General features: G+C 53.7%; 1 protein-coding gene across 3 annotated transcripts in view; it reads right to left on the bottom strand.

The window, feature by feature from the left end:
* The window catches only part of PXDN (peroxidasin), a 66,609-nt gene that overhangs the window by 28,784 nt on the left and 22,475 nt on the right, over positions 1 to 15,350 (bottom strand). For 2 of the 3 annotated variants that reach the window (XM_079940352.1, XM_079940354.1), the window contains exons 2-8: positions 13,986 to 14,057; positions 12,690 to 12,761; positions 9,023 to 9,094; positions 5,706 to 5,777; positions 5,287 to 5,358; positions 2,892 to 3,061; positions 482 to 599 (exon numbers count right to left, since the gene is read on the bottom strand). In XM_079940352.1, the coding sequence (XP_079796478.1) occupies positions 482 to 599; positions 2,892 to 3,061; positions 5,287 to 5,358; positions 5,706 to 5,777; positions 9,023 to 9,094; positions 12,690 to 12,761; positions 13,986 to 14,057 (648 nt within the window). The remainder of the gene's footprint in view (positions 1 to 481; positions 600 to 2,891; positions 3,062 to 5,286; positions 5,359 to 5,705; positions 5,778 to 9,022; positions 9,095 to 12,689; positions 12,762 to 13,985; positions 14,058 to 15,350) is intronic. The other variant, XM_079940353.1, reaches the window with a different exon arrangement.

The raw sequence follows: 15,350 nt of genomic DNA, 5'->3' as shown, positions 1-15,350 counted from the left end.
GGGCCCCGCGGGGATCTGACCACACCCCCCCATACCAAGATGCTTGTGGACAGAAGGCGAGGCCTGGGTTTCCGGAGACTAATCAGGTGCACAGGAGCGAAGTGCGTGCGTTCACCTCACAGGGTCTCCCTGAAGATGCCACCCACAGGGAGGGCCCTCCCTCACCTCCTTGGGACGCAGGGACCTCAGCCCCGGTTCCGTCCCCTTCCTCTCCCCGGACGGGGGTAACTGCCCCTTCCGTGATGACCGGCCTCGCTGACCCGGACCAAGCCCGGCAGAGGGTGACTCGGGCCGTGCGCCTCGCAGAGGCCGGGATGTGCCCGGCGGCGACTTCAAAGCAGGAAGGTTGCCCAGAAAGCACTCCCTCCTCCTTGCTCTCCTTCCAGGGAGGAGGGTCAGGGCGGGCGGACTGGCCGTGGCTCACGGGCAGCTGCATGCAATGGGACCCGGCGCCCCCGGCGGCCCGTCCGGAGCCACTTACTTGTTTCGGAGCCAGATGATCTCGGGCTTGGGGTTGCCCTCAGCCCTGCAGGTGAAGAAGACGGTGTTGCCCAGGGTGACGTCTGCGTCCTGCGGCTCCGACGTGATCCGCGGCCTTTCTGCACCAAAAAGGAAAGCAGGCCTTCCTGGTCTTAAACCGTCACGTGACAAGAACCTAGAGCAAATCCCTTCTGTTCGAGACAAAACCACTCCCACGAGAACGGCGGGGGGCATCTCCACGGAGAAGACGGTGTTAGAGCCGAATTACACAGCATTGCCAGCATCTGAGGTCCACCCGCTGAGAACCCTGGCAACCGGTGGCGCTGAGCCTCTGACAGACAGAGCACCGGCTGACGACCTCAGTGGGCGCTCCCCCCGAGAGCCGGACACTCGTGAGCCAACAGTTTTAGGGAATGAAAGGACAGACAGTGGCACTTTTCAGCTGAAGCCGCCACGAAGGCAGAGGCAGTGCAGGTGCGGCCAGGGGCTCCCAACCGCGGGACCATCTCAGTGTGGGGTTCCCACTGCAGTCCCTACGGCCACCCAGTCACTGAGCACAGAGAGGCATCCCTCCTGCACTCCAGCTGCTGGGTGACTGTCCTCTGTGTCCTCACAGCAGGCTGGACTGGTCACCTACTAACCAGGAAACTCAGACAGCTGACCCCTCTCAGCCCAGATGTATTCACTGACCTGCCACGTGCAAATGCGTGTGCTCCTGTGTGTGTACATGCGTGCACGTGCCTGCAAGTGTGTGCACAGTGCCTTCACAACACCTGGCATCTTAAACAGCCACAAAAGGCCGTCTGCGTGTCTATTACTGCACAGCGTCAACAGGAAACCCCTCGGACTCACCGCCGGCCACATTAACCCCCCGAGGCCGCGCTGCTCCCGTTTCCACTCCCAGGCGCCCTGCTCCCCATGCCAGTCTGGACACTGCGGCTCCCTCTGCTGTAGCCGAAGGACCCCCAGCCCCACCGCTCATCCCTGGTGCCACACTCGCCCACTCGCCATCCTCTCTGACGTGCTGAATTCGGGAACGTGGAGAAAGCTCTGCTTCTCCATTCTGTCTCCAGGAAGAGGCAATGGTGCTGAAGGAGCTGGAGGAAGGACCACCCTCTTGAGCGCCCCCCCAGTGACCCTGAGTGACCGGCAGCAACCGAGGACCTGCCAGGACACTGAGGGCAGAGGCATCGTCCCCAGGCGTCCCGCAAGGCCCCGGGAGTTCAGAAAGTTCAAGGCACCACCGCCTCGGTCACCCCAGCCTGGCCCCTGTTGACAAGGTCGGAGCTGGGCTGGGGTGGGGTTGAGGAAGGAAGGTCCGCTCCTCCCCCAGAAGAGAGGTGGGCAGAACCCAGGCCGACTCAGGAGGGCAGCCCCAAGGTGGGCACAGGGAAGTGAACCTGTCGTGACCCCCGAGCAGGTCCAGAGGGCAGAGGGAGCAACCTCCCCCTCTCCACCCGTCCTTTGCCCAGGAAGCTGACCCTAAGGAGACAGTCTGGAGAACGGGGTGCACACAGCCCAGCACTGCTGCCCACCCTGAGGGACCCCTGCCAGCAGAGCAGCCCTTACAAAGATGCGGGCACGACGCGCGGAGGCCACAGGGTGGCCCTGGGACTGAAGTCAGCCACCTGCACACACTAGAGGCAAAGGAGCCTGACTGTACGGGGATCGCTCGTAAAGTGTTACAAACAGCGACGAGTGAAGTTACATAACTGCGGGGGGGGGGGGGGGTTACTGTGAAATGGAGTGACCTTCAAAGTAATTAATTTTGTTTTCAATATTTGAAAATAATAACGATGCTCTGGAGAACCTAATTTTAGCACCACCTCCCCCCACCCCCGCAAAAGTGCTAAACTTAAAAGAAAAGCTGGATTCCTTGGGCGTTTGTTTATCAGGAAGATTCGTCCGGCGAGATTTGGCTTCACTCCTTTTCTTGTGTTTCTTCGTGAGGCACTGCGTACGCGCAAGCGGTGCACAGGTGCGACAAGCCAGACAAACTCGGCCTACGGCCACTGGGCGTGGCCACCACCCAGATCCAGACCCAGGAGGCTGCCGGCTCCCAGCCAGCAGCCCTGCGCCCTCCCCCAGAAACCGCCCCCGCCCCCGCCCCCCAGCCCCCCGTGGGTCCTGCCGGCCAGGCAGCTGCAGCCTCTAAAGGCAGAGGCCTGGAAGGAGCAACAGGTAGTGGTGCATTTCAGGTGCCTATTTTTTTTGCAGGGAAACCTGAAAATTAAACCCAAGTTTATTACCAGACAGTTTCTTACAGGTACTACAGAGACGGGCTTTGTAAAGCAGGGTCCGGTCAGGCCCCACCCAGACCTGATCTGTGGGTCAGCCAGTGACAGCTGGAGACAGGGCTGCACACGCTATGCCCTCTGGACACCAATGCGGGCTTGGGTCCCGGGACTCACCACAGTCCAGCTCCTCCGGGGTGATGGCGGCCACCGACCGCCCCTGGATGCGCCTGGGGTATTCACAGGTGGCCGCTGCCTGCGCATTCCCCGACCGGGCGTAGCTCTTCAGCAAGTCCGCCAGCCACAGGATCTCACAGTCACAGTGAAGCGCGTTGGAGTCCAGACGCCTACGAGGAGGAAGCCGCCGCCAGTGAGACGGGGGATGGGCAAGGGCTGACCCGGGCCAGGGAGACCCGAACTGACCAGCAGGGACGGGGCCCGCAGACAACACAATCTGACCCGGTCCTGCCCGACCAAGGGACCCAGCAGAGATCCACACTCGGCAGAAGGAAGAGCCCGAGAGCGGGGGAAACCCGAGTGACGCAAATAAAGGGTGGGGAAAGGAGTAATCAAATACTGTCTATTTTAGGTTCAAGACCAAGGGACAGACACGTGCGGGACGAGTCCGGGAAGTTGCATGAAAAGCACAAGACAGGAGCCTTCGTAAAATCAGTAATGCAGAAATCCCCACCACCCGGAACTACTCCCGAACTCTCACCACCACTGGCGCTGCGCCATCATGTACTACCTCACTTAACCCTTAAATACGCCCTAAAGGACAGTCAGCCCACAGGGCGCAAACCTCAGCTGCTGAACTAAGTGCCGGGAGAAAGTGCCCCACGGGGCTGGACACATCCGTCCCAGCAAGCGGAACAGGCAGGGTGTCATCTCCTCCCTCGGAAACGATGACCATTTATGCAGCAAAGCACGAGGTAAGGAGTGTAACGGGGGGACGTGAACCAAGAGCGAGGAGGTGGCAGCAGGACCGGCCCCGTTCAGAGGGAGCTCCCCGGGATCAGAGCCGAGGGGCTGCCCTCGGGCGTCCACTGAGCTCACACCTGCCGGCCAGTGCTCCCCAGGGAGGCGGGCCCGTGACGGCCCACCTCCCACTTGCATTTCTCCAGGATGCTGGCTCGGAGGGGGCAGCAGGCAGAACTGGCCCTCTGTCTGGACAGCCAGCTCCGATGAGCACGTCCCGCGGAATCCATAGGGTTCAACGCAGACATGACAGAACCTCCCCCCCGCCGATTCCTCAGGTCAGCAGGCCGTGGGGGACCTAGAACCTTTCCGGCACCCGCTGACCCCAGAGCCCCTCTGAATAAACGGCAGGACCTCTGTGCTCAGGACAGGCCCTAGTGACAGTGGAGGAGCAGGTGTGTGACCCTGGCCAGCGGCCCCTGGGCCGAGCGGCCAGAGCAGGAAGCCCCCGACTGCACGCTCCCCTCTGCCGTCTGGTGGGGAGGGGGAGGTTCACTGGGGCCGAGAAACCTAGGGTTTCACAGGCCGAGCAGATACAGAGGGCAGTGCTAGACCATCAAAGGGCCAAAAAGGAGGCAGAGACGGAGAAGGACCTTTCCAGCCTTCTGTAGACTCGGGTGACCCTTTCCAGCCTTCTGTAGACTCGGGTGACCCTTTCCAGCCTTCTGTAGACTCGGGTGACCCTTTCCAGCCTTCTGTAGACTCAGGTGACCCTTTCCAGCCTTCTGTAGACTCGGGTGACCCTTTCCAGCCTTCTGTAGACTCGGGTGACCCTTTCCAGCCTTCTGTAGACTCAGGTGACCCTTTCCAGCCTTCTGTAGACTCGGGTGACCCCCACGTGCCCTGAGCTCGTCTTGGCAACTCCTGGCAATTTCTTTCCTACCCTCTCTCATCTACCAAACAGGCAGTGTTTCTCACCTGCCACCCTAGAATGCAGTTTTTAGTTTGGCTAGGGATTTCTTTATCCTATAAAGAAAAAAATCGTAAATAGTGAGGAAACTGTGTCTTACTTAACTCAAGAGAGAAACAAAGGCCACTCTGGGCCCAGGCCTGGTAATCTGACTTTTCTATCTCTTTCTTAAGTCCAGTTCATTGTACACTCTCAGTAATACCTAACTGAAAAACAATGGCCTTGAAGAGCTCGGAGAAAAACACACAAAAGATGTCAGATAGCTTTCTCCATCAGCTATTATAAGAAATTACTCAGTGTAAAGATAAATTATTTTTGGAGACCTAAGAATGGACAGAATTCAGTTATGTGCATGCCTAAATAAAAGGAATGCAATACAGTTGGGATTAATTCTAGGCCAATTTTATTTCCACCAGTACAATGTGTAACATGGAATTAAAGATTAATTTGAGGAATTTAAAATTGATTTTTAAAAACGTCTTCCTGTTGCCACATTCCTCCAAGCCAGCTCGGTCTTGGTTCGGCGTTCTGACGGCTTAATCCACCCTCCCTCCCTAATTCATATCCAGGCTGTGATGAACTCTGCTTTGAAATACCCAGTAAAAGGGGTCAGGTAAATGCATATGACGTGGAGAAATTATTAGTCTTTGCTGAAAAGACAGCATAAAGGGTTATCATACTTACAATCTTTTCATAGATTCCAAGTGATTAAATGTTCCCGGAACCAAATGTGTAATTCGGTTGTTATGTAAAAACCTGTTGAAAGAGGTGATAAACGACAGCAATGCTTTAAAATACTTTCCTAGACGTGCAGACAAGTGTAGAAGCAGGTAAATAACTCAGCTTTCAGAGAACATCCCCGTGACCGCCTTTGTTTCGTATACATGAATTTGAGAACAATGTTCTTTAGTACAGAAATAACTACATTGTTTTCTATTTTATCACTATTCCCACTTCTGCACTGTTAGAGGAGAGCACAGATTTCCTACTGAGACGTTTCCCGGTTGCTTGAACAGACAGAGGTGTTCTTTCTGTTACGGGAAATGGACAGAGCCACGGGCTCCAGGACCCGCAGGGAAAGAGGGGCAACCAACACCACTTACAGCCTCTCCAGCTTCGGCAAATGCTGAAATGACTCTGGGTCCAACGTTTCTATCTGATTAAAGTGCAGGTATCTAGAGGAGTTTTTAAACATGGGAAAAAGAAACAAATTTTAAACCATTTTATACTTTTTATAGATCTATAGGGTTTTGCTGAAAACATTTGTTCTCTAAGTCATTTCAAATACACACGTCAATAGATAACTCTCTAGATCTCCTACATTGTATGGAAAACAAACGCAGTCATCAAATAGGAAGATTAAAGACAACAGAAAACTGGGTGCAGACTTTAAATGATTGACTGGACAATACGACTAAGGGTCAAGCACACCGACCGGGCTTCCTCCCCACCCAGCGGGGAAAGCCAGGGACACTCAGCTCTCCAAATACATGGACCTTTCTAGAAAAAAATCAACATGATCTTCATTACACCACACACGCAGGTACGTGAATGCCTTCATTCCAATCTTTTAATTTACAAACGGATTCAGGAGACTTACACTTCAAGGTGACATTGGGTATATTGTTTTTCAGCTACAGAAACAGCAACTACAGAAGAAACCTGGCCCTGAGTTAAGCGAAATAATGTATTTCCTCAAATGTCCTCTAATTACATCGACCATCCAGAGCTTATACTTCCGTTTCTTTCCGCTTATACTTCTTTCTTGCCGTAAGTTACACATTTTTTTGTAAAACTAATTTCTTCTCATTGTCTTGCATACCGCCTTTCCCACTTTGAAAATTGGTGGGCTTTTGCCTTAGAAATACACGGAAGCCCCCTCTAATCGGTGCCCGTGCACCTGCCACACAGGTGTGTGGAGCCCCTCCTGCCACACAGGGACCTGGCCCGACACGCCAGGCTGTGTCTTCACGAGACGCTGGGACCAGCAGGGTCACAGCACAAACCCACGCAAAGGAGAGCTCTCTCCACACTCCCTCCACCAGGTACAGCCTTTCACTGACTTTCTGAAATGATGGAACCTCAGGGTCCCTCGCCCTGTCCTGTCGGTGTCCGGCCTGCCCTGGGCCAGCTCGCCGGGAGAACCACCGTGGTGACCACGCGGCCTCAGAGCTGCCCACCGTCCTCTGCGGGCAGGCAGCCTGGTGGGGGCTGGGACTGTGCCCACCGCCCTCCCTGCGAGGGTGGGGGCCTGAGGGCAGGATGGCGGGGGCAGAAACGCCCCATCCTGACTCTGCAGGACATGCACTTCCAGCGGCCACCGTGGAGCAGCCTGGGGCCACGCCATCAAGCACAGACACGGGGAGCAGACGCGCTCAGCCGCGCTGCTCCGGAGACCGCGGGCCGGCCGGCCGGGTCCGGGGCGAAGCCAAGGGAGGGAGAGAAGGGAAGACACGCCGGTCCCAACCTGATGCTCCTTAAAAATCCACGTGCCGACAGCCAGGGGGAGGCTGACCGGACGCGGGTGCTGCCTTGAGGGGCTCAGGGTTCACAGGCTCCCTGGGCTGTGGCCCCTCTACCGATGGTGGAGGAAAACGGGCCGAAGGCAGGAAGGGAGCCCCCAGCGCCGCCCACGGTCCCCGCCCCTGCCCGCGGCCAGCCTCTCAGGGAGCCCAGGTGAGCCTGCTGGACGGGGTGGGTCTCACGCGCGGCCTAAGGAGCCTGTCAGCGCCTCCGGATTAGAGACCAGAGCTAAGGACACACTTCGGGCAGCCAGCCGGCCCAAGGCTGCAGCCCGTCACCAAGTGCCCTGCTCTGCATCTGCGCCTGTTCCAGGAGTCTTCCCCCAGCCCTGGGGCAGGGGGTGTCCACGCACGGCCGGTTGCTGAGGCTCTGTCCCAATCGATTTCGCTCAAATAAACTCTAAACATTTGTATAAGCCTCCGCTTATCTTTTAAGGCCTGTGAGAGCCGACGTGCTGGGCAGACACGGGGCTCGGGACCAGCCTCCCCACATGTGCCAGCTCTGGGCATGGGGGGCCCCGCAAGGATGGGGACCCGAAGCGCTCTGCACGCGGCGGGGGCAGATCTGAGCGCGCTCCTAGGGGAACGCTCCCCTCCCCCTCACAGTGCCTCCCTGAGGGGCGGGGACGGGTCCCAATCTCCCTTCATCCCTAAGTCTCAGCAGCAGAGACCCCTCCCTCCCAGCGCCTAATCCTGGGTTTGGAGGCAGCCTGTCTCAGGATGCTGTCCCGAACCCCTAGGACCTTGGTCACCAACTCCCACTCGGCGCTCCGTGGATGCCATTCCCCTTCCCTCCTCATTTCTCCCAGACTTTGCCTCTGTTTTCCTCAAAAATAACCCCGCTCACCCCCTCCCAAGGCTCGATGGGCCTCACTTAGTTCCACACCTGACAGCACGTGTAAATCCCAGCCCCAGATCCATTAAAACTGAGTCAGATGCAGAAACGTGTTCCGGGGACCCTCCCTCCACCTGGAGGCTCTCCAGATACTCCCACGGGTTTCTGTGATGATCTGATCCCTGTGTCATTCTCCCTGAAGCCGAGGTGCACAGCCCCTCATATACAGCTTCTTTCTAAATCCAGTCCACGGCGAGCACGGCAGGCTCGGGAAAGTGGCTCTCAGCTGGATAAACAAACGGGTATCTAAAAACAAGAGCCCTGCGTGTGCTTCGGAAGCTCCTGGTTCAGGTGAGGCCTCCCCAGCTCTGCCTCAAGGCCTCTGGAGATGTTTCCATGTCCGGCCAACTGACAAAACACGAACCACATCCTCAGCTGCAGCACCCCCGTGAACAGACTACCTGACACGGGATGACTCCAGTCCATTGACGGACGGGTGACCGGCCAGGCAAACAGTCAGAAAATGCCTCTGACCAGGAATTCTACTTCAAATGGGCATGCTGACCTCACAGCAAAGTAGGACTTCCTTCACACGCAGCCCAAGAAACAACATCCAGCGTACTCTAACTGGAAACACATGGAAAAGTTTATTTTCTCCAAAATAATGACCTCGTGAATGACGCAAGTAAACCGGACGTGCAGATTCACAAACAGGAAATACTGTACGAGGAAAACAACTTCCTGGTCCCCGAAAGACCTCTACTTGCTCAGATCTGTTTACAAGTCTATCTTGTTAAACTGGAAGCACCATGGGGACAGGGGTCAACCGGTGTTACTGGTCCTTGCCCCAGGAATGCAGGGCACAGGGTGTGGGGTGGCTGCCCAGATGGGCGGGGTCAGCAGGAGGGAGGGACCACGGCTTTGTCATCTGCATGCACACAGCCCTACGCCCCCGGAGCACAGACATGCATCGTGCAAACAGCAGACTTGGCCTAGTTTTCCCTGCAAGAGGCAAAGGGCAGGTGAAATCTGAGACACCGCAGAGCAGAGGAGAGGCACTTACAGTTGCTCTAGAGAGGCAAGTCCCTTAAACGCTTGCCTGCCAACTGACTGGATCTCATTCTTGTACAGATAGCTGAAACAAGAAACACGGGAGGATTAGCACACGCACGCCAGGCCGTAACTCAGGGTGGAAGGAAGAATTCAGTTGGCACGTGGAGACAGTTTTCAAATTCATGATCGTATTAGGATACAAACAGAACGTTTACACAGTAGGTACGGTTCCTCCAAGGAGGCTCCCCTTCCCCTTTCTAAGGAAAACCTCCAACCGGAGATGATCAGACCACCGCCACGTCTTCAGGAAACTCACAGATTCTTGGAGGACAGCTTATGAGCAGCTGACAAAGCATTTGCTTCGAAGCCTGAAGAAAATAAAATCATTTCCCGAAAAACAGGTCAAATGCATTGAATATAGGCTCCTGTAACTGATAGTTTCAAAATGCCCAGAGATAATCTGGGGAACAGAAATTACGGACTAAATTACGAGGACTACATATTCTGTTTTCCACTCAGAATCCCGTTCTCCTGCAACAGAAGCAACCAAGGCTGAGCAGAAGGGGCACCCGAGGGGCCCACTGCCTGTTCCTCATGGCCTGTACGCTAATGGTGCTTATGTTTCTAAAGGGTTAAATATTTCGAAACTCATGAAAATCACGTGAAATTCACATTTCAGTGTCCGAAAATACAGTTCTGTTGGCACACGGCCGTGCCGACTCATTTACTGTGCTCTACGGCTGACTTTGTGCCCCATGGAAACACAGACGTATGGTCCTCAGAGCCTCACGCGTGTACTGCCCCGTCCTTTCCAGAAGAAGCTGGCCAGCTCCTGAAGGAACCCATCAAGGGTGAAGACTTTCACGCCAAAGTATCCAATTCCACCAGAAACACAAAACCACGTGTGTGGGGTCCACCCATCTGTCCTGGACTTCAGAACACATGTCTACCGCGGCCGTCTGGATCAGACGTGGAGACACCTGCCCCGGGCATTTCTCCATGGGTGATGTGGGCAGAGGGACGGATCCAAATCCACACCTTTCCTACAGTGTAACTCAGGCAGATCCTTCTCCACACACTGGATGCCCGGTGGCTGGGCCCTCACCTACCTACCCACTTAATAAACGACACCGCTTTGTCTCAACGCTTGTAACGTCGCCTACTTCATTTCCAGGACATGCGTTTTACTTAATAATATTTGGTGCACGGCCCAGTCTAACAGGACCTGCTGTGCTGCCTTCAATCGCTGCAATCCTTCCAGGCGTTTTCCCTTCTCTCTCTGTGCAAATCTGCTGAGGCGATTTCAGCAAGAACTGCAGGCCTTAACACAAACCAGCCAGAATTCCCCCTGAAACTGAGGCCCAGTGCCTGAAAGAGGCCTGGCACAGACATTCCTCCTCCAGGCTGCCGGGTCTGAGCCCTTGAACGGCCACCTACTAGCTGTGTGTCTTGAATAAGAATTAACGTTCTCTGCCTCAGTTTCTCCGCATGTAAGATGCAGTGAATAGCAGGACCTCACAGGATGACTGAAATTCAACCAATATATAGAGAGCTTTCGAACAGGGCCTCACACGTGCAACTCCTGTCCAGGTGTGAGCTGTTTCTCCTACTGCTAACCCTATAGGAGGGGAGTCTGAACAAAGGTTTCTGTGCCTGTCTCTTAAACACACACAAGCAAAACAAAGTATCAATACGGACATCACCTTGCATGCACTTCAAGAAGATGAGAGTAAAGGAATCCTGTCAAAGAGTACATGCAGTTGAACCAAGCTAGGACGTATGAATGCATGCTGGTAAGGACACTGGAGCGTAATCTGTTTTCCTAAGAATAACTCGGTATTGATCATGATCTAACAGTAAATCATACATAATTTTCTACTTCATCAGAGAGTTGACCCTTTGAATATAGTTCCAACTACCTGAAGGGTGAATTTTCATCATCCGGAAAGCTTAATGAAGGCAAAGGTATTCCTTACCAGAAGCCACTGGGGCTCCAACACGTAAGGACACTCCACCTCCAAAGATACACTTGGCACTGATTAGACACACACCAGGCTGCAATAATCAGTAAGCTGTGGGAGCCTTCTTAAACATTGAAGATGCATACCGCACGGTCTCCTAAGTCAGTGCCTGTCAGGATGGACCCTCCCGACGTGGTCTGGGAAGTCGGAGGAGAAGGCTGGGTCACGGGACACCTTCCCGCCACAGCTGCATCCCTGTCCTGGTGTCTGTTCTCACAGCGGTCCATCCCCCCCCCCCGCCCCCCCCACCACTGCTCAGCCCATCCCGGTGACCCTGGAACCTACCGCGTGGGTGTCTCGGATGAGTTCAGGTGCGAGGGGGAAGGGTTGGCACGTGGATGCCTTGACAGGAAGCCCGTCAACAGACGAGGTTTAAAAGTATTATTTTTAAAAACTGTCCTAAGTGAAAAATGAAGTATCCCTAACTACTAGGGTAAATGATAAGTTGCTCTTACGTAATTCAAACCAAAAAAATAAAAAATAAAGTAAAAAAATTTTTTCTTAGAAACAGACTAAACATGCACACACGCACTGCAAATACTGGCTCTCAGTTAACGGACTCTGCTTCTAAGAAATCCAGGCTTTCTTCTGGAGCTTACACAGCACTTAAAATCAAAAACCAAAACAAAACGTAAGTAAATAAATGAAAAGACCTTTCCCTCATTTCAAAAATGAGCAACAAAGCTTAGTGTGAACATTGTTAATGAAAAATTAATGTACTGCATCGAAAGTGATGGAGAAAAGTGTGTAGACACGACACTTTCAGATTCTTTGTGGACGAAGATGTATTTAATAAAGAGTTAATGTTATCTCTTGCTCATAACCACTGTCTCACCTAAACTCAACAGGACTTGGAGACATCCAGGTTCGCTTAAGCCACACGTTTCCCCCCAAATCACTGATACCAATCCCTCATTAAAATGGGTCTAGCTGAACAGTCCTAAAATGAAGAGTAATTTCCTCAAAGCACATGATACTTACTTCTAATCTGTTAGAACCAGCAATGTATTCAGTGTTTTGTTAAAGTTTCCAACTTCAAAATAAGTGCCTGTGAAGGTATTGAACCAGGCGAGGTCACTTTCTAACTGCAAAAGTGACTTCAACAAGCAGATGTTTTAAATGCTAATAAACTCATTAATTCAAATCAATTTTTAAAGGTAGAATAAAATTTAACTACATAAAAATAAGAGGTGAAATCACTTGGCGGAAGACAGGGAAAATTAGCAGGAATTAGTGACATTCCAGAGGGATCTGTCATTCCCATCTCACATCTCGCCCACCCTGAAAGCTCAGATCCCACAAAGTATGTCAGCTGTTCACACTGGCGGCTGAACATAACTTACCACCTTCCATCTCAAGAAGCGTCATTATTACCCGAGGATGATTTTCAGAGGCTATAGTTTTTAATTTTATTCAACCTATTCTACTTAAGGCTTAGCAGATAAACACTAGAAATCACATAAGGTAGCACTTTATACTGATAACGACTCACTTTAAAAGTCCCAACCAAAGTTTCACTCACCTTTCGGAAATAAAACCTCTTTTTCACATGACTGTATTTACAATAATTCATGAACAGTACAATATTTAGCTCAGTGAGGAAACAGTCCGAATACAGGTAACAGACTCTGGTGTAAAGAACTGGTCATGACTTACAGGTATTTTAGATTCTCCAAGTCTTCAAATGACCCACCAGGTATACTCTTGATCTGATTATTGTTGAGAAGCCTGTGAAAGAAAGTCTCAGTAAGAATTTAAAAAACAACACGCTTCTGAATCGTGTTACGATTAAGCCACAGACCTAATACCGACGTTCGCTAAATGCAAATGAACACAAGCAAATTAACACAAATTAAATTGTGTGTGTTAACACAAATTAACACAATGCAAATTAACACAGCACTGCTGGTGCTGGATGCTCCCGGCTGCAGGTTTCCTCAGGGCGCTGGTCCATAGCAGCGCACACTGCTGCAGCTCTGCGTACAGCGGAGAAGCAATCCCCTCTCTCCTGCACAGAGACGTCTCTTCCGTCTCCCCGCCAGCCAGCTGGGAGGCCCTCGCGGAGGTGCAGGGTGTCCCGGAGGTGGGTATCTCACCGTGGAGCTTTCCTTTTCACAGGGAGGGAGCTGGGCCCGAGCCACCCGTGTCCCCCCCCCCGCCCCCCCACAAGGCTTACACAGCAGTGGTGAACGTTCCTGACCCCCAGGGCCTGCACAGAACAGTCACCTCCTGGGGCAGAAGGGCCAGAACCCGGCTCCGCCCACGGCATTCAGCACAGCCCATGGCAGCCTGGAGTTGGGGTCTAAACCCTGGGACACAGCTGGACAGCACCCCAACCCCACCAGGGCCCGTACTAGCTCAGAGGAGGGCCATCCCCTCGACCCTGCAGTGGAAGACGTGACCAGCACAGGCCTGGATCACACCCAGAGGATGGACAGGTTCACAGAGGTCAGATGAGACACACGGGGACAAAGGCCATGACGGCTGCCAATCCTGGGACCCAGTCCTGGCATCTTAACGAGCAAATCCCTCTGTCAGGCTCCACGGCAAAACTTCTCAGCCATGCCCACCCACAGCGGGCAATGGGGTCGACGTCCCTCAGCCTTCGGGATGTATCCCCAGGGGAAAGGTGTGATGATTTCTCAGAGCCCAGCCTCGGGATGTACCCACAGGGAAAGGTGTGATAATTTTTTTTTTTTTTCGGTACGTGGGCCTCTCACTGCTGTGGCCTCTCCCGCTGCGGAGCACAGGCTCCGGACACGCAGGCTCAGCGGCCATGGCTCACAGGCCCAGCCGCTCCGCGGCATGTGGGATCTTCCCGGACCGGGGCACGAACCCGCGTCCCCTGCATCGGCAGGCAGACCCTTAACCACTGCGCCACCAGGGAAGCCCCTGGTGTGATAATTTTGATATCTCTTTTCTACCGGCTCCCAGTACAATGTTTGGACTTACAATGTGTTCAAGTTTCTCAGCCCCCTGAAGGCCCCCGGCTGGATCTCTCTGATTCTGTTAAAGCGAAGATCCCTGTGAAGAGACAAGAAATGCATTTACGGAGAGAAATCTGCAATTGTCACTAGTTGTGTGTCATCTTTAAACATTCAGTTTCCAAGCAGCAATAAGGCATTTAAGAAACTAAACCTCCCTGTTCATTCCTTGAATGCATCAACCCTGGGCCAAGGCTAACAAAGACATGAATATTTGTCTGAATGACAGGTGGACGCTCTCACCTCACAGAGTTTGTTTAAACAATAATTATGGGGAGGTAACAGGTTCCTTGGTCACCCATCCATCCGTCTCCGCCAGCCCACGGGAACGCTCAGGACTCAGTGTTAAGACAACACACAGGACGGATTTGCAGGGCCTCACGAAGGGAGTCACCCCTGGAGCAGGCGTGGAGACACTGGGGTTCCCTCCGGTAACCTCTGAGCTGGAACTCACTCCCCCAGTAAGGACATTTAGCCCGAACGCTCAGAGCCACAAAGCTCATTCAGCGTGCGAGCTGGAAAAACAAGGCTCTTTCACGTGTGCATCTTAACACGGTAGATAAAATTAAATGCACAAGTAGAAGAGTGGACGGAGGGAGGGCCTGAGCAGCCCAGGAGAGACCAGAGCCTGAGGCAGCAGGAGACGCGCGGACACGGCGCAGGCCTGCGGGGCTCAGGCCGGGGCCAGGAGTGCCGGGACAGAAGGCCTGCTGAGATGCCCGCTCCCACCCTCCCCCAGCTTGACTTAAAATCTATCAGTTGACCAAGTACGAAAGTCACTGACAACTAAACACAAAGACCCCTTTCTTGACCAAAGAATCTTAGAAAATTTAAAATTCCTTCCTCACAGGCTGCACCCCTTCCATCACAGCCCAACAGGGATCATGACGGGCTGAACTGTGTCCCCACCAGTTCACATGTTGAAGCCGGACTCCCAGGACCTCAGAACGTGATCTTATTTGGGGATAGAGTCCTTCCCGAGGTGACCAAGTTCCAGTGAGGTCACAGGGGTGGCCCTGGTCCAAGACGGCCGGTGTCCTTGTAAAAAGGGGAGAATTGGAGACGGCACACGGGGGAAGGCCAAGGACCGCGGCAAACGTCCAGAGCCGGGCGGCGGACGGCGAGGCGGCACGGCCTGGCTCAGAAGCCCCCTCGCAGCCACAGAAGGAGCCCGCCCTGCCAGCTGACCTTGGATGTCCAGCCTCTGGGACTCGGGGAGAACAGACTCCTGTCCTGTCGGAGGTGCTTCGATAGGGCGGCCACAGGAAACCCCCACGGGCATCCTGGTCCAGGTCACGCGTGGACAGCTCTCCTACGATACTTACTGAGCCCT

The sequence above is a fragment of the Stenella coeruleoalba genome (assembly GCF_951394435.1).
Source record: "Stenella coeruleoalba genome assembly, chromosome: 13".
In the NCBI taxonomy this organism is placed as follows: Eukaryota; Metazoa; Chordata; class Mammalia; order Artiodactyla; family Delphinidae; genus Stenella; species Stenella coeruleoalba.
This window is presented reverse-complemented; position numbering and strand designations above follow the sequence as displayed.